The sequence below is a fragment of the Taudactylus pleione genome, unplaced genomic scaffold (genome assembly GCF_031769625.1).
Source record: "Taudactylus pleione unplaced genomic scaffold, aTauple2 ptg000006l, whole genome shotgun sequence".
Taxonomy (NCBI): Eukaryota; Metazoa; Chordata; class Amphibia; order Anura; family Myobatrachidae; genus Taudactylus; species Taudactylus pleione.
This window is the reverse complement of record NW_028284409.1, coordinates 8,516,308-8,537,927: the sequence shown is the minus strand read 5'-3', so window position 1 is coordinate 8,537,927 and position 21,620 is coordinate 8,516,308. Positions and strand designations below refer to the sequence as shown.

Here is a 21,620-nt window from a genome sequence, read left to right as displayed (position 1 = left end):
CGAGTCACACTGAGCTCCCGCGTTATATGTGGTGCGACTTGTATCACACGGAGGATAGATGTATGTGGGCACATCTGTATATTAAATCTAAAAACCCTCAACAAGTTTACCCATGTACCCAAGTTTTGTATAGAAACTCTCCGGTCAATTATTTTGGTAATGGAGCCAGGGGATTACATGGTTTCCCTGAACATTCAGGATGCATATCTGCATGTTCCTATTATACCATCCCACCAAAATTTTTTACAGTTTGCTGTTCTGCAGCATTACCAATTTTAGGATCTACCCTTTGGCCTATCTACGGCTCCCCGTGTATTTACAAAAATTATGGCAGTCATGATTGCTTATCTCAGGCATCAGGGAGTCCGAATTCTGCCATATCTGGACGACTTTCTGATATTGGCACAGACTCGGGTTGTTTTACAAAGCCATCTTCAACTGACCATAGCCTGCACGGCTGGATAATCAATTGTAAGAAATCATCACATTCTCCAACACAGCAGGATGGTACATCTGGGAGCGTTCCTGGATTCTCGGGCACAAAGTGTTTCTGCCGGAGAACAAGATTGTGGCGCTGTCATTATGAATACACTAGCTGCTACACAAGCGAAGGGTATACATTCTGTTAGCAATGCAGGTCCTGGGATCAGTGGTATCCGCCTGCGATATGGTGATGTATGCTACGTTCCGTTCCAGACCTCTGCAAAAGTTTATTCTCTCCAAGTGGAACAGACAGTATCATCTAATAAAGTCTCAGAGGATCATTCTCACTCCAGAAATTCGGTATTCTTTCCTCAGAAAATTCAAGCAGGAAGGCGTAACAGTAATACTGGTGGCTCTGGCTTGGCCCAGACATCATTGGTTCACTGACATAATCTGTCCGTAGACAGTCCATATCCTCTTCCTCTATGGCAGGATTTACTAATGCAGAGTCCCTGTTGACATCCGGACTTACCTCGTCTGGCTTTGATGGCATGGCTCTTGAATCTTCCATCCTAAGAGCAAAAGGTTTTTCTAGTTTTGTAATTCAGACGATTCTTACGGCACGGAAGCTTGCCACTGCCTGCAGCAATTACAGAGTTGGCATTCTTTTGATCAGTGGTGTTCCCATAGGAAGTATGATCCTAAGGTGTTCAGGATTTCCAGGGTACTAGCTTTTCTTCAGGTGGGGTTAGACCGCGGTCTCCGCCTGGCCACTTTGAGAGTGCAGGTTTCTGCACTGTCAGTCTGATTCCAGAGGAAGATTGCCTCATTACAAAATGTTAGAATATTTTTCCAAGGAGTTCTGCGAGTTCAGACTCTTTTTGTTCCACCGGTAGCACCGTGGGATCTGTCTTTGGTTTTTAAGGGGCTACAAGCTCCCCCATTTGAACCTGTAGACTCTGTAGATTTGAAGTGGTTGACAGTGAAGACACTTTTCCTTCTTGCTCTCTCTTCTGCACGCAGAGTCTGATTTGGCAGCGCTCTCTTGTCGCTTCCCAGGATAAAACTGTTCTTCATACAAGGAAAGGTTACCTTCCAAAGGTAGTGTCCCGTTTTCATGTAAATGAACAAATTGTAGTTCCAGCTTTTCAGGCTCCAGATATTTCTGAAGGTGAAGCCTCCCTGGATGTAGTTTGTGCTCTCCGTATCTATGTGAAGTGTACAAACTCACTACAAGGGGGGACCACTACTGGGGCACTGCATGGGGGGACTACTACTGGGGGCACTATATAAGCTTACTAATGGGGGCACAAGGGGCACTGCACAGGGGGGACCACTACTGCAGGCACTGCAAAAAACCTACTCGCTTACCAAAGAATTTGGGCTAGGGCCGGCCCTGGCTCCCAGGATGCCTCAGGTCCTCCTCCATATGTACTCCGCCCATAGCCATAGGCCTTCAGTTTTTCTTTTGGTACGGCAGGCTCAAGACGCGCCTTTGTAACGGGACTGCTCAGGCAGTCCTAAGCTTTTATTTTATGTTTTATATTATTTCTATGTTTTTTGGGTTGGCAGTACTAAGTGTCTGAATTAAAACGCATATACTATGACTCCATCTACCTCCGCCGGGCAGCAACACCAGTAACTGGGCTGGTGATTTCGGCGGGCCGTGGCTGAGCTTGCTAGCAGCAGTGTTGCAACCTGGACTGCAACCGGACAAATGGAGATGTCAGGTAAGGCGATTCTTTGCTTACTGGGAATCGAGCACGGCAGTCCTTGCTTCTGGTGTCAGAGACGCACCAGAAGTCGCTGCTGTCAGGGAGGGCCCGGGATTGTCTGCGTCCTCACTACACCACTGGGGCCTTATCATCTGAAGCCGGGGATCGGTAGCAGACTCTTCTGCTGCCAAGAAGCCAGCGTCCTCGGCTGGTTAACGCAGCTTAGGGGAGGTAGGCGCTCCCCCGACCCAGATACAGTCCCTACAAAGATTATCGCGCGTCTGGGTTGCTCCGCCTACCCTCCACGTGTTTGAGACGCTCGTGGTCCGCTATCAGTGTGCCTTGGTCTCAGGAGGGTTTGGGACAGTCTCCGTGTATACCTCTTGACTGTTTGCTAGCTGCTGTTGACACTGTCTTTTAGTTCTGTCTGTCAATTATAGCTATCACAATTTTTTCTCTCCATCTTTTGGGGTGGAGGTTTTTCCTCAGTACTTCGCATTCATTTGAGATTTTGTGAAGGCTGTCACATAACATTGCATTTATTACCTTTATGAACATGTCTACAGATAAAGGGAAACAGGAGGAGGAGCCCCCTGTGCTGGTTTCATGTAACTTATGTATGGCATGTGTCCTCTCAGGATGTATAGGATGGTTTGTGTGTTGTCTGTTATAAAGAGCCACCTCACCAGTCCAGTTTACCTGTCTCTGGACAAGAGCCTTCTTGGGTATCCTCTTTGTCCCAGGTAATGAAGCAGTTTATGGATTGTATGACTGCTCCTACAATGCCTACTTGGATGGGGGTATCCACAGCATGCTATGATTGCACCTTTTATGCATCCTTCCTGGAAAGAGGTTTATGGCCAGTCAAGTCAGAGTATGGCACCATCTAATGTTGATAGCAGACCGGTAGTGACTAAGGCGCCTAAGCGCAAGTTATCTTTTTATCAGTCTGCTCAACATATGTATTCAGACGCATCATCAGAGGAATCCGATGATGCCCCAGGTTCTTCTCCAGGGACTAGCTCAGGGGAGGAGGACCATGCGTCCAAAGTGGATGTTCCTTCTTTGGTGAGGGCGGTTAAATCAATCATAGATATTCAGGATGATGAACCAGCTAATAGTAAGTAGGCGCCAATGTTTAATCACCAACGGAAGGTGGTCAAGACGGAGTTTCCTGTATCTGAACAGCTCACTGAGCTTATGGATGAGGCGTGGGGTAACCCGGATAAACGTTTTTATGTGAATAAAAGAATATAATCTTTGTGCCCTTTCCCAGCTTCTGTATCTACTAAGCGGGAGGTACCTCCTGCTGTGTATGCTCATGTAACACATTTAATCAGGAATGGTATATTGCCTATTCCGTCAACATCATCTCTGTAGGATTCCACAGATAAGAAAATTGAAGCATGTCTTAAGGCAATATTTTCATCATCTGGAGCTGTTACTTGTCCAGCTCTGGCTGGAGCCTGGATAGCCAAAACTGTTGAAGAATGAATGGTGGCACTGGGAGACACTCTACCAGAGAACAGAGGATGTATTTCTCTAACATACGGGAAGCGGCTTCCTATATGGGAAGAGCTGCAGTAGATACTAGAATTTTAGCTTCTAAAGCTGGGGTGTCCAACCTTTCACCTTCCCTGGGCCACATTAGAAGATGAAAACTTGGTTTGGGCCGCACATAAAATAAAATAACAGTAACGTAGTAGTAGTCCCCCCCTTGTAGTGCCCCCAGTAGTAGTAGTCCCCCCCCTTGTAGTGCCCCCATAGTAATCCACCCCCCTGGTAGTGCCCCCAGTAGTAATCCCCCCCTGGTAGTGCCACCATAGAAATCCCCCCCTGGTAGTGCCCCCATAGTAATCCCCCCCTGGTAGTGCCCCCATAGTAATCCCCCCCTTGGTAGTGCCCCCATAGTAATCCCCCACTTGGTAGTGCCCCCATAGTAATCCCCCCCTTGGTAGTGCCCCCATAGTAATCCCCCCCTTGGTAGTGCCCCCATAGTAATCCCCCCCCTTGGTAGTGCCCCCATAGTAAACCCCCCCTTGGTAGTGCCCCCATAGTAAACCCCCCCTTGTAGTGCCCCCATAGTAATCCCCCCCCTTGGTAGTTCCCCCATAGTAATCCCCCCCCTTGGTAGTTCCCCCATAGTAATACCCCCCCTTGGTAGTGCCCCCATAGTAACCCCTCCCTTGGTAGTGCCCCCATAGTAATCGCCCCCCTTGGTAGTGCCCCCACAGTAACCCCCCCTTGGTAGTGCCCCCATAGCAATCCCCCCCTTGGTAGTGCCCCCATAGTAATCCCCCCCCTTGGTAGTGCCCCCATAGTAATCCCCCCCCCTAGTAGAGAGAGACTTAATAAAAAAAATAAAAAAAAAAACCACTTACCTGAAACTCCCGCTCCTGGTCCCGACGCTTCCACCGGCTCCTCTGGCCGCTTTGCATTATGGGAGAGACGTCGTCATGACGACGGCTCTCCCATTACCCACTGCGGGAGCTGGAAGATGGCTCCCGCAGTGGGAGCAGCGGCAGCCGCTGAGAGTCTGACAGACTCTCAGCGGCTGCTGATTACAGCAAACACAAAGCTGCCAGCTCCGGCGGCTGTGTGTTTGTGCTGTGTAGCGCTGACCGGACTCCGTCCGGTCAGCGCTACACACGCGGTGCAGTCTGTGTCACAGTGACACAGACTGCACCGGCCCGCATGACGCTGCGGCCCGGGGGGCACATGGCACCGCCACTGGTGATTACGGTGGCGGCACAGTGAATGAAGGAGAGCGTGGGGGCGTGGTCTGGGGGCGCCGGGACTACAGTGAGCAATCCCGGAACAGCGGGACATATCGTGAATGTCCCGCTGAATCCGGGACACTTGAGAGGTATGCGGGCCGCATTACGAGCCGACCTGGGCCGTATGCGGCCCGCGGGTTGGACAAGCCTGTTCTAAAGCATCAGCAGCTTCAATAGTGGCATGCAGGGCCCGTTGGTTAAGATCCTCGAAAGCTAATACAGGATCAAAGAAGGCGCTTTTGGAGCAGAGTTTGATAAAATCATAGCTACTCTGATGGTTTCAGAATCAGCAGGTCTGCCATCTACGGTGACTATAAAGTCTAGGCAGGTTTCTTTTCGGTCCTTCCATCCTCAGGGATGAGCAAAGGAGCAGTCTTCCTCAAGGTCGACTAGTATTCGCAAAACAACAAGGCAACAAACCAAGAGGTCTGGCCCTGCAATATGTCCAGCTTCTAAACCAGACAACAAGCCTTCAGCCTGATGGGGCGGGCCTCCTCCTGGGGGATCCCAGGGTGGGAGGCTGATTTCTTCAGTTTGCGGATTATTGGCATCAAACAACAACAGGTGTCTGGGTCCGAGAAGTGATCTCTCAGGGGTATGTCCTCACTTTCAGGAGTTCTTTTGCACAGATCCTCCATCAGATGCGGTCAAGGCCTTGGCCTTTCAAGAAGCCATTCACTCCCTGCTGCAGGTGAGGGTAATAGTCCCAGTTCCTGTGTTGCAACAGGGAAGGGGTTATTATTCCAATCTATTTCTGGTTCAGAAACGGAATAGGGCTTATCGCCCTACAGATGGGTCCACATACATCTAGCCTCCTGGTGCGTTAAACAGCCCTTCTAGTTGCGCCATGATGTGGTGTGACTTAGGAGCGCCAAATGTCTTTTTGTGCATCTCTTTACCTTCAAATGCGTCTTATTCACACAATGATGTGAATAGTTAGCACAACCAACTTCTGATGATTAAAATGATATGCAGAATGCCTACAGTATGTTCTGTGTGCGTCTGCGGGTGTATCTGCATGCTATATACTATGCTGCAGTGTTACAGCCGCTGACACTGTAACATAGCATTTCGCATGCAGATACACCTGCACTCGCTCAGAGAACATAGGCATGCTGCATATCATGTATAGAAATTATAGGGCGCTCTTCTAATAAAGGACGAATGGAGGCTGGCAGTTCTCCCAGGAGTCTGCCAACACCCATAACCTAGAGATAGTATATAGTGAACAAATGATAGCGCCAAAACGCCTGTATTGGACCCATGAGAGACACAAAAAAGTGTAGAGAAAATAACAATGTATTATAATATCACAAGGATTATTCCAATAAACAGATCAATTTGCTTATCATAAAATTCCATATAAAATACATTCTGCATGCAGAAAAAAAAATCCAAATAACACACACAAAATATATAAAGAAACCATCAGCTAATATAAAGTGGTGGTTAATTTGGATAAGCTTATGGATAAAAATCTAGCTTCCAAAGTCACAAAGTGGCATGTGCATAAAACATTGTATCCTTGTACTAAGCAAACACAGTATCCATTCACGATGATTCTTAGAGTACTCGACCAGGACTCCAAAGGTCTAAATTATTCAGTGACTAATAATAAATAATATTAGCAGCTCACGTTATAGTTTCACAGATTCAACTATTATTGTTGCCGTAATATGTGAGCAGCTGAAAATATAATGCTGCATATCATATTAGTCAGCAGAAGCTGCTTGTGCTATCTAGACGCATTGTTGTGCGAATTAGACACATGTGAAGGTAAAAAGACGCTCGGCGCTACCGAGTCACACTGAGCTCCCGCGTTATATGTGGTGCGACTTGTATCACACGGAGGATAGATGTATGTGGGCACATCTGTATATTAAATCTAAAAACCCTCAACAAGTTTACCCATGTACCCAAGTTTTGTATAGAAACTCTCCGGTCAATTATTTTGGTAATGGAGCCAGGGGATTACATGGTTTCCCTGAACATTCAGGATGCATATCTGCATGTTCCTATTATACCATCCCACCAAAATTTTTTACAGTTTGCTGTTCTGCAGCATTACCAATTTTAGGATCTACCCTTTGGCCTATCTACGGCTCCCCGTGTATTTACAAAAATTATGGCAGTCATGATTGCTTATCTCAGGCATCAGGGAGTCCGAATTCTGCCATATCTGGACGACTTTCTGATATTGGCACAGACTCGGGTTGTTTTACAAAGCCATCTTCAACTGACCATAGCCTGCACGGCTGGATAATCAATTGTAAGAAATCATCACATTCTCCAACACAGCAGGATGGTACATCTGGGAGCGTTCCTGGATTCTCGGGCACAAAGTGTTTCTGCCGGAGAACAAGATTGTGGCGCTGTCATTATGAATACACTAGCTGCTACACAAGCGAAGGGTATACATTCTGTTAGCAATGCAGGTCCTGGGATCAGTGGTATCCGCCTGCGATATGGTGATGTATGCTACGTTCCATTCCAGACCTCTGCAAAAGTTTATTCTCTCCAAGTGGAACAGACAGTATCATCTAATAAAGTCTCAGAGGATCATTCTCACTCCAGAAATTCGGTATTCTTTCCTCAGAAAATTCAAGCAGGAAGGCGTAACAGTAATACTGGTGGCTCTGGCTTGGCCCAGACATCATTGGTTCACTGACATAATCTGTCCGTAGACAGTCCATATCCTCTTCCTCTATGGCAGGATTTACTAATGCAGAGTCCCTGTTGACATCCGGACTTACCTCGTCTGGCTTTGATGGCATGGCTCTTGAATCTTCCATCCTAAGAGCAAAAGGTTTTTCTAGTTTTGTAATTCAGACGATTCTTACGGCACGGAAGCTTGCCACTGCCTGCAGCAATTACAGAGTTGGCATTCTTTTGATCAGTGGTGTTCCCATAGGAAGTATGATCCTAAGGTGTTCAGGATTTCCAGGGTACTAGCTTTTCTTCAGGTGGGGTTAGACCGCGGTCTCCGCCTGGCCACTTTGAGAGTGCAGGTTTCTGCACTGTCAGTCTGATTCCAGAGGAAGATTGCCTCATTACAAAATGTTAGAATATTTTTCCAAGGAGTTCTGTGAGTTCAGACTCTTTTTGTTCCACCGGTAGCACCGTGGGATCTGTCTTTGGTTTTTAAGGGGCTACAAGCTCCCCCATTTGAACCTGTAGACTCTGTAGATTTGAAGTGGTTGACAGTGAAGACACTTTTCCTTCTTGCTCTCTCTTCTGCACGCAGAGTCTGATTTGGCAGCGCTCTCTTGTCGCTTCCCAGGATAAAACTGTTCTTCATACAAGGAAAGGTTACCTTCCAAAGGTAGTGTCCCGTTTTCATGTAAATGAACAAATTGTAGTTCCAGCTTTTCAGGCTCCAGATATTTCTGAAGGTGAAGCCTCCCTGGATGTAGTTTGTGCTCTCCGTATCTATGTGAAGTGTACAAACTCTGTTAGAAAATCAGATGCTCTTTTTGTATTATATGGTCTCAAGCACGGTGACAGCACATTCTACTCGGTCTGTTGAGCCATCGTGGGCATTTAGTCGTGGTGCCTCTGCTGAATAATTGTGCAAGGCAGCCACGTGGTCTTCTGTCCACACTTTTCTTAGGTTTTATGCCCCTGATAATTTTGCCTCTCAGGATGCTTCCTTTGAGTGATGAGTTCTCCTTCTCTGCTCAGGAGCGTCCCTCACCCTAGGGGAACTGCTTTAGGACATCCCCATGGTATCCCTGTGGATCCCTATGGACCCTGAAGAAGAAAATTACAGTTATGGTAGACTTACCTAGATAACTTCTCCTCTTCGAGGTCCACAGGGCACCCACCCTGACGCAACTGGCTGCATAGGTAAATTTTTTACTTTCGTGCACAGATTCCCTCATTTTGTGTAAGACTATTTCTGGTGTATGATTCTGGTGTATGATCCTTGTCCTCTTTCCTTCTCCTGCCTTGAGGCTTGTTAACTAAACTGAAGACCTATGGCTAGGGGTGGGGTATATATGGAGGAGGACCCGAGGCATCCTGGGAGCTGAAGCTTTAACTGTTTGGTGCCTGGATCTCTCCAACCATAATCAGGGGCGCCGAGAGGGGGGGAAGCTGGTACAAATTACCCTGGCCCGGGCTTCCTCGAGGGGCCTGGTGGGGGCCCGGTTCTGGCACCACCCCCTCCCTTGTACATCACAGCAGCCCAGCGCACGCTGCTGTGTGCTGGGCTGCAGTGGGAGACTGCTCGCAGTTGCTAAGCAGCTTCTGGAGCAGTCTCCTATGCCTATGGTGGGAGCGATCACACTGATCGTGCCCCCCATTGGCTGTGTGCCGGGCTGAGAGGCTCACAGCGCTCCCCTCTCAGTGCGCAGCGCAGCAAAACGTAAATTTATTTCTTTTAACCTAGGGGGGCATGGCCACGCCTCCTGCTATTAGACCACACCCCCATTCTACCGGGGCCCCGCGCAGCTCTTGGAGGGCCTGACCATAATATCTCCATAGTATCCCTATGGACCTCGACGAAAAGGAGTTATCTAGGTAAGTCTACCATAACTCTAATTTTTCCTGTCTTAGAAAGGTGGATTAATGCCGAAATAAGATCCACAAATACTTTCTATATAATGTTGATACAAAAAAAATTATACACTCATTTGGTTTCAGCTCACTCTGTTGCCTTGCTGGACAGTTTGGGAAGATTTAATTTGTCACGTCAGGATGCATAAGCAACCTTAAATTCTGCTTCTGAGAATTCTAAATATTCTGCAAAACTACACAGAATAATGTGTGGGTACTGCATAAACACATTTCCTATATTGATGTTGGTATGTGATGACCACAAAGAGAGCCTTTTAGGATCTGCAGAGGGGAGAGAAAAGGGTCAGTGACAAAGATGATCAAGAGGCATTGTATGCTTTGCTGGCTCAGCTCACAGTGATAGGCAAATGTGGTCAACAGCTGGTGGCTCATTCGACTTCATACACCGGACCTTGAGCTAGGAGAGGAAATGCAGCAGCCTTTCATGGGGAAGCAAGGGAGGAGTCATTTAATGTACCCTGGATTCAATTGGTTGATGTGCTTTCACAGTATCCTATTAAATGTGCTGGTTGGAATAACATGGTAGGCATAGATACCTGAGAGATGAAATAGGGCAGAGGGTGCTGCTTATCAACAGAAGAGTGTTTGGTGCACAATTCATAGAAAAGTAACTAACGAGGACTTTGATGCTAGGACAGCAGGTGGTGGTCATACGTTGATGGCAGGAAGTGCAGCATGGGAAAGTATCTTACATTTGTTCTCTCAAAGCTAAGTGGCAGCTGCATGGTCAGAATCTGATGTGGTAGCACCAGTGGCACGCTATACAGCATCTTTACATTATGAAGGAAGAGTGTGTAGTGAACACAGAGTGCAAGACAAAAGATGATATTTATAGGAGGCCTATGTATGCTTAGCTCCACTCTATAGTTTTAAGTTCCACAAATGTCTATGGTAAAGCACCATATAGGGTGGGATGTACTCTCCTTGCAGAATACATCCCACCATGCTTCGCATTCCTACTCATCGCATATGCGATCAGTAGTGCAAAGGACAGCTCTTCCGATAAGAGCTGTCCATTGCGGTGTGTGCTGTGCCGTGGACTTCCGGGTTTATGACCTGGGAGTCCGGGGCATGCTGGGAGAGATCCGATCAGATCCCTCATAGCAGCGCGATGCGGTAGAAGCCCATAGGCTTATATAGGGTATCGCCAGCATCGGAGACCCGGCGGCTAGGTGATGATACATACGGAAAATGCAGTAAAACCCTGAAAACAAGGTTTTTACTGCATTTTCTGTTTAGTACATCCCACCCATAGTGTTTTAGAACCATAAGACATTAAGATTTTGCAAAAAGAATTCCCATGTATAAGGGGCCTAGTCATCAACACTAAAATAACGGTTTTAAGGACATTTTCCTTAATTACCGTTTTTTTTTAGTATTCATTAACACACTTAACGCAGGAAATATCACTGATATCTCCTGGTTAAGTCCGTCTGCGTTAATTCCCACACTCCCCATACATTAGTATGGGGATATAGAAATTAGGTTATTAATCAAATTCTGAAATGTATGTATTTTCGGAATTTGATGGTGTTACTATACGCCACTCTCAGGTGGCGTATAGCGGGTTACACTTACCTGCTTTTAGCTGGACAGGTTCTCCTCGACTCCCCGTCATTCCCTGGTCCCTCCACCGTCTGCTGCTCTGACTGTGTTCTTCTGGCAGAACACAGTAAAGTTTTTTTTTTCGTTTTTTTTTGCATTTCAGACGGGAGGTTGGGGTCCGCGGCTGCAGCCTGTGACAGGCGGCCAGGTAGGTGGGAGAGGGGGTTGGGGGGGACACAGAATTACCGCAGCTGTAATCGGTGCTGCACATGCCCGCTTTTGTGAATGTAACGGCGCATGCACAGCACTGATTACAGCTGCGGTAAGTTAGAGTAAACAGGGAAAAGTATCTATTTTCTGAAAAGCGGTCCGCATAAATGACAGCCTTTCAGGAATAGATACTTATGGAGAGGAAGAATGATGAATTCCTCCGGTAATTAGGTAGAACTCCATGCGAGTTCTAAACCTAATTACCGCCATCGATTTTTTTAGTGTTGATGAATAGGCTCCCTAGTTATTTTTAAGTACTATCCATTAAGAGATGATGTCTATAGTAGGAAGCGTGCTGTTGGGAGCTTTTGTTAGGTGGACATCTCCATCTGCAGACATCTACTCAAAAATGATGTTTGAGGGGAATTTGCATGAAACTTAATTTGTTGAGATGGTAAATCTACAGAATATAACTGAGACAGTATGTTTTGTGGCTGGTATTTTTGCACTATTTTTCATCTCTATTGAGACAAACCACTTAATTTGCAAACAAATGTAAAGATGCTGTAGAAATATTTGCAGAAAATGAGTCAGAAATAAACGGCGTTTGCCTGCAAATCCCAAACTGGGAAAGTTAGCTTGTATGCTAAAGGAAATGAGTTTGCATAAATCTAAGAAGGTTTGCACTACATCTACTAAAATAAAATATGCACGGGTATTTCCAAGGCAAGAGTACCCACGCCTCTGCCTTCTTTGTACTGTAGATCAGCCATTTCCTCTCAGTGGTACCTGTTCCAAATTGTATTTTTGATGTTTTACCTGTATTTACAAAATTGAACATGTAATTCTGGGTAATGTCATTTCCCAGAAGCCATGCAAATGTATGCAATCAGAATTCTAATACATTTGAGAGGGGGAATTGTATGTGCACAAGATATATATTGGCATGCATGGATTAATGTTTGTATAAAAATGTATTTATACAAACACTAGTCCATGTTTTGATAAGTCTCCCCCAATAATGCTAATAATAAAATGAAAGCTGAAAAAGCATTAGTAAGTTACAAAATAACAATCTTTAATAGGAAAACAAATCATGTTTACTGCTGAGGAATAACTGCACTTTTTTTTTTTCTTTTTTAATTATACCTTCAAGGGTGTCCTAGTCAAGGTGTCATTGTCAGTCACATTACCCAGACTCCTGCTCCACATTAACCAGACTTCAGCTACTTTGAAGAGTGTAACCCAGGTGACATGAATGATTTATTTCTAGATGACCAGAGGGACAGTGAATTTATGCCCATGGCTTTTGTGCTACTTTCCCCAGAGGCATAGGGGAGAGAGTCATTTCCCCCTAGGAGGTCTCATGTGGAGCATCGGAGAAAGGGTTGTCTGTGAGTGCGCTGGGGCTTGAGTTTGTTACAATTGGATCATGTACATGACATGCCGGCAATAATAATTTTGATGACGGGAGATTTATCAAAGCTTGGAGTGAGATAAAGTGCAAACCAATCAGCTCCTAAATGTCACTTTACAGGCTGTGTTTGAATAATGACAGATAGGAGCTGATTGGTTGGTACCAGGAGCGTTTCTAGAGAGGAGGGGGCCCATGTGCAGTCTCCGCCACGGACCCCCTCTTCTCAGACCGGCATCTGCGGTCTCCGGAAAAATGGCCACGGCGGGCATTTTTCCTGTACTGTGCATGCGCAAATGATGGGAAAATGGATGCGGCGGCCATTTTCCAGCCCAGACACTGGCGCCAACGTGGGACTCCGGAGGGGTAAATATACTATGGGTGTAGGGTGTGCGGTGCGGGCCCTCCCCTGGACTGAATACCCTGCACCCATTATAAATACGCCCCTGGTTGGTACTTTATCTATCTCTACTTTATCTCTCTCCAAGCTTTGATAAATCTCCCCCAATAATAAAATGAAATCTGAAAAACTGGTGATTTAACACGATCATCCTCAATCTGAATTTGTACATTTGTATCTGGTTCTTTCAAGGGTTGTACAACTAACAAATACCACAATATCTAATATGAAGTTCTGTGCCAATGCACTTTGTAAGTTACACTGCCTTTTCCTTTCAGGCAAAACCGTGGCATTTGCTCGGACTATAGATATACCACGAGCCGTGTACAACTTCCGATTCTTTGCCACTTCCATCCTGCACCATACCACGGAATGCACACAGATGGATCCCCTGAACTGCATGCATTACACTGTGCGCACCCCTGTTGGAGTCGGTAATGTTTACAAGACAGAGGTTGGTAGGGGACAAGTACATTAAATTAGTTGTTCTAACTGTCTGTTTCTTTCAGCTGGTTTAATCAGCCCTTGGAATCTGCCCTTGTACTTGCTGACTTGGAAGATTGCACCTGCTATTGCAAGTGGGAACACAGTTGTGGCAAAACCAAGTGAGATGACCTCAGTCACAGCTTGGATGATGTGCAAGCTCCTGAATAAATCAGGTAGTATATGTTAATATTGATTTTATAGCACCAAGTACTCTACCAAGTTTTGAAAATGAGACCATACATACATACTGTATAGTGTATATAATTGTGTTTGCTGTAAAAAAAAATTATAGACGCTAGAGAATGACAAAATTAACTGGAAGCAAAATCACAAACTGTGCATTGTGGTTCATTCTCCGGGTGGCTTCTTAAAAACTTGTTTCCAAAAACATAATCCCAACGACCTCCGATACAAACCTTGTATAGCGATAGTTTTCTTTGGTCAAATATTGAACAGAATGCTTTATCTAGACTCTGGAGCTTTCACATATCATCCAGACATATACTAATAGTATTTTGGACTCATATATCGGGTCGCTAGTTATCATGCCCAGCATTGCGGGATTTTTTATTTTTGTACCCTGTCTCTCATCTCTGTCCCCCTAATACCCATGCCTACTTTCTCTCTCATTACTGTCCCCCTCAACCCCCATCTCTCATCTCTATCCCCCTACCTCCTCTTCAGCAGCGTATCTATAATGGGTGCAGGGCACACGGGCCCCCAGTCCAGGGGTGCCCACACCGTACACCCAGCACCCATAGTCTGTAGTGCTGCTTTGCGTCGGACATTTTACCAATGACCTATGCATGCGCAGTACTGATGTCCCCGGGAAAACGGAGCAGGTGCCATTTTCTCGGAGACCCGCGGGATGCCTCCTCTCAAAAAAACCCGCTGCTCCTCTCCTCACCGTCTATCATCTCTGTCCTCCTCACTTCATCTTCTCCCTGTCTCTCTTGCCTGCTCAATCACCTCCCTGGGGATGGGATACAGCAAAGGGATTTGACCGCAATTCCCATTTGCACCAAGCCCCGGAATGCTTGAATGCGGTGGTGTTACCCTATATAAGCCTATGGGCTTCTATTCAAAGAATCGGATCCCTCCCAGCACCACCTGCCGTGTGTGTCATTCCCAGTAAAGGACAGCTCTTACCAAGAGAGCTGTCTTTTGCGGTCTCCTTCATGCTTATTTAACGCCGTCATACATGCGAAGAGTGGCATCCCGAATGCAATGCATAATGCATTGTGCCCCCTGTCTCTAATCTATATACCCCTCCCTGTCTATAATCTCTTTCCTCCTCAACCCCAAATTTCCCTTTCTCATCTCTGTCCCCCTCACCACCAATCTTACCCTCTGGAATCTGCAGAGGCACGGTGGTGGGGTTGGGGAAACACGGTTAGGACAGGGCTGTTCACTCCTGCTATCAACACCCCCCCTCTCTTCTCCCCTGCCAGTCTTTCTCATCTCTGTCCCCAGGGGGAGCTGCGGTGAGATTTTTTAATAATGTCTCAATATTGCAGATTTGTGAGCTGGATTTTTACATTCTAGTGTTTTTCTTTTATCCCCAAAAATCAAATGAAAAACTATTAAAGTACCCAAAACTCCACCAATCATAACGTTGTTAGTGACCAGATAAAGACCACAACTATGCACATGTGTTACCGTGCAGCTTCAGCAAAAGCTGGTCCTTCCTACAGGAGGTGTGACCAAGATCACACAGCTGTGTTTCCCCCCCCATCCACAATCTGGTTTGTCTGCCAGAACCATAATTCCTATTACCACCCTAAATGTATCTGAAGCTACACCACAAAAGCATAGGGGCCAGATGAAACAGGAAATACATACAGTATCCTGTACACCAAGAGGAAGAAGGTAAGCCCAGTATCAGGGGCGCCGAGAGAAGGGGGGAGCGGGTACAAATTATCTGGGCCCGGGCTTGCTGGAAGGACCCGGCGGGGTCCGGCACCACTCCCTCCCCCTCTTAGGTCACAGCAGCCCAGCACACGCTGCTCTGTGCTGGGCTGCACTGGGAGACTGCTCGTGGCTGCTAAGAAGCATTAACAGCTGTCTCCTATGCCTGTGGGGGGAGCAATCAAGCTGATCACGCCCCCCACTGGCTGCGCCGTGCTGAGGGGGGCGTTGCAAATCTTTATTTTTTTACCTAAGGGGGCGTGACCACGCCTCCCGCGATTAGGCCATGTCCCCTTTGTACTGGGGCCCGGCGTGGCTCTTGACGAGTATGTGTAATTGATTGCTCCCTATTAACACAATAGTCCAACAATTATACCAACTAGATAAACAATAGAGAATGGTTATGTGCAAATCTATTTTCTATTTCAACACAATGGTGACCCTAGTGGTAGGCTTGGAATAATGAAAGTAGCTTATTTAGATTTTGCACCCTGGCAGGTGCTGCACAACTCTAGTATTTGTACTGCCCTATACCTGTTTAATATATAATGTGTATGTGTTAATTTACTGCATGTGCTACTTTACTGTATGTAAGTACTGTTTCACGGTCTGGGTACTATGTAGATCCGGCTCGGGCTGACTGATGTGCATAGGTAATGAGGTGGCATGATAATACTTTTGCTCATGTGTATGAACAGGAGCTTAGGTACACTAGTGACATTGTAGGAACCACAGACTTGTGATATGCAAGGATACTGCCCTGGAACAGACCAGGTCCACTGGGCAACCACCCATCTAGTGACCCGTGAAGGCCAGTAAGACCAGCAATATACCCCAGTGACAAGGGTGACCCCTGGAACTCAGAACAGGTATAGTACTAGTATGGTAGATAGGAACTTAGAACTCAAGCCAAAAACCTGAGTCTTATGTATTCAGAGTGCAACTTGTGGAAGCTGTAACTTTGGTACTGCTCTGACGCAAGACCTGGAACCAATGAGGAACTCGGAAACTGAGAGTCAGGATAGGAATACAGCTACTGGACACATCAGTGTACAGACCATATACTGCACACGGGACCCTAGCCCTGGAACCAGCACCCTTCTCTGTGCAAGCCCAAGACAATAGTGCAGGGAAACTAATACAAGGTCATCACCATAGTATAACCCTTTTACCTGGACAACCACTGAGCATAGAGTAAAACAGCATAACTTGCATGCACTGACCCAGCGGTATGATGGAATGAAGACCTCTGCACTGAGGAGTAATAAGTAAATATGCAGTGTGGAAGCTGTTGCGCTGATAGGTGTCAGAATACAGCAGCATATGGAAAGCGGTATGCTTGCTAATGGAGACAAAGTGGTTGGAGCAGGCTTGTATGCAGTGAGGGAGCTTCGGCACTGACAGGTAACGGAACACAGCGACAGATGGAAAGTAGTATACTTGATGTATGGAACTAAGTGGTTGGAGCAGGTCTGTATGCAGCGTGAGCGCTGCAGCGCTGACAGGTAATGGAGCACAGCGGGTGATGAAAAGCAGGACTGTATGCGGCATGGAAGCTGCTACGCTGACAGGTAATGGAGCACAGGTGCAGATGGAAGGTAGGTTTGTATGCAGCGTGGAAGCTGCGCTGCCGGCAGGTGACGATACTCAGCGCAGATGGTAAATAGTGAGAATCCACAAGTAGCAGAAAGAGTCACAGAGGACACGATCACAGAATACAGGAGTAAGCATAGAAATATTCTGGGAAGGAACAGGTTGCTCAGGCAATGGATTGCTCACAGGAACTGGTTAAATAGTAGGTGGTCAATAGCCATTGGTGTAGCTGACCAGGTGAGCACACAGGTGCATTAGTTAATCACAGGGAGGCGTCCCTGTGATGTCTTGGAAACCGAAATAAACCAATGTCTGAGTCTGTAAGAAATGCTAAGACCCCAATTCGTGACATACTGTACAGTAACTACCATTACTAACTTCTTAGTGTTTCCCATCTTCTTTTACAGTATATGTGTCCCATCATAACAACATTGTCATCTGTAGCTATTCATCTCCTATAAATATTTTAACCAGATACCAATATAGCATTCTCCTTATCAATAATCTTCACAGATTGCATTACATCATTGCTCTTTTTTTATTTATTATTAACCTTTATTTATATTGCAGCACAAAGTGCTCGTAGTGCCGTAAAAATATTATTATACTGAAACAATACAATAAGTTCAAATTGACAGTAAATGAGGGCCGACAGATGGGATCAGAGCTGCAGAGTGAGTGCGGATGGAGTAAGAAGCAAGAACATGAGAGCCCTTGTTACCAGAGCTTACAATGTAGGGGAATGGGGGGGGGAAACTGGAAGGTGAAACTGGGAAGAGATGATGAGAGAGGACAGAAGTCAAGAGTTAAGCTGGGCACACACAATATACAATTCGTTTTACTCGTACCATATATTATTCTGTTGCAGATCAGAACAATATATTGTACGGATTGTGCAGTTTGTACTCCCAATCCATTGATCGCGATGGCCGTTCATTGCATTGTCATATCTGCTAAAATTCAAACATGTCCCCACACTGTAAGCCTATGAGCGTCATAGAACAAATAGACCAATAATACTGTATGTGAAATGAGAAAGCAGTAAGCACAAAGCTTTAGCCACATTCCATGTTTGGATATCGACTAATTAAATGTAGTACTGTACTTCTGGTTGTGGTCAAGCCAAATAATTTAAAAGTTTCCCAGAAAGAACAACTTGTGCAACTTATGTTATCCAATCAGAACAGTATTTCAACAATATAAAGAAGAAAGAGTTGAATGGAGGTCGAAACATTCGCCATATTTGATAAAAAGACCTTTCTGTCAATCAGCAGATAGAAACCATGTAGAATAGCGCACAAGAAAAAATGTATAGCATGCCACACAGGGCCACCAATTCATAGCAGGCCCCACAGTAGTATCCCAAATTCACAATATAATATACCACACCTTCATGTCCCCAATTCATATGTCACACAGCAGAGACCCCACTTCATAGTATTCCACACAGTAGTGCCCCCAATACATAGTATGTCACACAGTAGGGCCACCAATTCTTATGATGCTCTACCATGCCACATCATTGTGTTCACAGTATCCCAAACAGAGATGCCCCAAATTTGTATGCAACATAGCAGGGCCAATTCATAGTATGCTGTGCAGCAAGGACTCTAGTCTACAACATAGCAGCAGGAGATCCAATACATAGTATGACCTGCAGTAAGGCCCCCAATCTATAGCATGCCACACAGCAGGGATCCCATTACATAGTATGCCATTAAGCAGGAGCCCTAATACAGAGTATGCCACACAGTCATGCCCACAATTCATAGTATGCCACATAATAGTGCCCTCAATACATAGTATGCCACAAATTAGTGCAGCCAATTCATTGTATGCCATTAACAAAACGGTTATATGCTTATAGCTCCTTTTTGAAACCGTAAAATTGGATTGCCTCTCAACAGTGTATTTGGTGGGGGGATTAATCTTTTCCTACCTTTTCCTTATGGGGACTGTCACGCGACCTCTGGATGATCTCTCCAGATACGCCAATCTGTGAATCGCCGCCCATGACTTTTACAAGTTAACTCAGCATGCATTGTTAAATAAACCTGATAGCTGCCACCAGCAAAGGGGAACTTTAGTATTAAATACAGGGTGAGCCTTTGCTCTTACCTGCTAAACAATTATGCACACTTAGTAAAAATATGTAACATGGGCCAAATTAGACCTTGGGTCACAAAAGCACAGTTCCCGAACTAGAATTAATGTTTTAATTCAAGAATACCTTCAAAGCTTAGTTACAAAAAGTTACAAGATTATAATAATATTAAATAAAAGGTTGCACACAAATTAATTACAATTTCAGAAATAAAATAAAAGGGAATAAACAAACCACGTTGACTGTGCGTGATGTGAGACGGGGCAGTATCAATGACGAACTCTGGATCACTCTGTACTGCATGATAGCCCCTCAGAAAGAACAACAAACTATAGTTGCATCACATATTTATGCTAGTCTTCCAAGCTCAGCCCGACCCCCTCCCTGAGGTGATTTTAACTCTGGTCACCTCATAGAGAATTGTCCAGCTGCCTAAAGCCTCTGGGTTTCCCTGTCATTTGTGCAGGGGTTCTTAATTATCTTTCAGCCCTTTCTGAAGTTTCAGAAGTGGGCTTAGGTCAATAAACGTGCACACGGATTAGCTGATTAAACATACACCTCTGGAGCCTGTCTGTGACACAGGGTTTCTTGGTCAACAGAGCAGGGATTAGGTCACTGCTAACTCCCTAGCTTGTTTGAAGCTCATAGTTTAGGCGAGAGATTCAACACTTTGCTGGTCGGTCTGTCTCTCGTTGGCCTGTAAGCCCCCATCTTTGATCTCTGCCTATTCACAGAACACAGATCTCTTACAGACTGGCTATCAAGGATCTGGCCAGCTGTCTGGTAATTTCCCTGGACATCCTTCTTATGGGCTATATACAAGTTGACATAATTATGGCTGGCAGGGAGACAAACTTCCTATAACCTCTGGTTAAAACTTTCTGTCCATCTTCAAAGGTTTGTCATTTCCTTTACACAAATAACATTACATATACATTTACAAGAGAAAGTTACGGTTTGCTGATGCAATCATGTGCAGTTATGCCCATGTGGACGCAAAATCCAATTCTACGCCACAGGGACTGCTGCCAGGACTTAAAGTCTACTGATGTTGACCCCCAGTTCACAGTGGCTGTGGGGATTGGGTCTTTCAAGGTGGCTGGCACTGTTGTTGCGGTAGTGGGCTTGAGCGGTATACACTACCCATGGCTGGATGGCAGTTTTCTGGGATCTTCAACAGAACTTCTCTATTTTTTACTGTCTCCACTGATGGTGTGATGGCAGGGCTTAATTGTGGGCCGTGGTAGGTGGCTCCGTTAAAAAATAAAAATTGGTTTATCAGGGGGATGTGGCTGGGGACCGTGTGTGGGGGACCCAGGGATGACCATCCCTGCTGCCCTGCCTATAATCTGGCCCTGTACAAAGGTGCAGCAGTGATGGAAATTTGGTGTGTTTTGGTCAGGGCGACCTGCCATACACTTTTTACTCCAGAGTCTTGACTATAAAAATGATTAGAATAATACAAAGAAGATATTTTATAATTTATTCTTAAAATTTTTCTTATATTTTTTTATAGTCAAGACTCTGTAGTATACCTAAGTATGACAGGAAATGTTCTGCCTCATCTCACTGCACATCACTGTCCCTGCCACACTGCTAAAATTGTTCAGGAATGGTTTAAGGAACATGACAAAGAGTTCAAGAGGTTGACTTGGCCTCCAAATTCTGATCAAGCATCTGTGGGATGTGCTGGAAAACAGACCCCACCTCACAACATACAGGATCTGCTGCTGATGTTTGATACCAGATCCCACAGGATACCTTCAGAGCCTTGTGGAATTCATGTCTCAGTGGGTCAGAGTTGCTTTTAGGCACGAGGGTTGCTAATCAATATTAGGCAACTAGTTTTAATGTTGTAGCTGATCGGTGTGTGTGTGTATGTATATATATATACATACACACACACACCGTGTGTGTGTATATATATATGTATATATATATATATTAGATAAACCACTCTTGTGTGTGCATTCGCGCTCTGATATACACATAAGGCCTTTGGCCTTGTATGTTCAACTACCAAGACGTTCATATAACAGAGCTCGACTGCACACACGAGCGGTATATCTATCTTATAAAATGGTCTCTGTTGTGACAAAATAGTTATATGTGGAGAATGATGTACACTACGGTGAAACAGATAGAGTAGGAGTAAAAAATAGATTAGAATAGGCGGTTTCATTTGAATTATTTTGAATGAATAAACATTTAACTGGATAACAGTGTGAGTGAATAAAACAGTTGATCTTTCAGAATAGGCGTTGAACAGTTAAACATTCATAATTACTGTCACTTTAAGGCCTGTATTCAATTCAACCTCGGACTTTTCGCCGTCATCGCAGGTTTTCCTGGGGATAAAGTATTGGATACATGCCCACGTATCCCCGTATTCAATGAGGAATCGACGAAAACGGGACCCGGCGAAAAGGTAAGTATCGTAAAGTCCTGTCACTTTTGGGGAAATCAG

At 45.4% G+C, this 21,620-nt stretch overlaps 1 protein-coding gene across 1 annotated transcript in view; it reads left to right on the top strand.

Annotated features, from left to right (window-relative positions):
* ALDH8A1 (aldehyde dehydrogenase 8 family member A1) overlaps window positions 1-21,620 on the top strand; it is a 56,816-nt gene that overhangs the window by 13,207 nt on the left and 21,989 nt on the right. Inside the window, exons 3-4 of the mRNA XM_088451612.1 lie at window positions 13,341-13,496; window positions 13,572-13,721. Of these exons, the coding sequence (XP_088307738.1) occupies window positions 13,341-13,496; window positions 13,572-13,721 (306 nt within the window). The remainder of the gene's footprint in view (window positions 1-13,340; window positions 13,497-13,571; window positions 13,722-21,620) is intronic.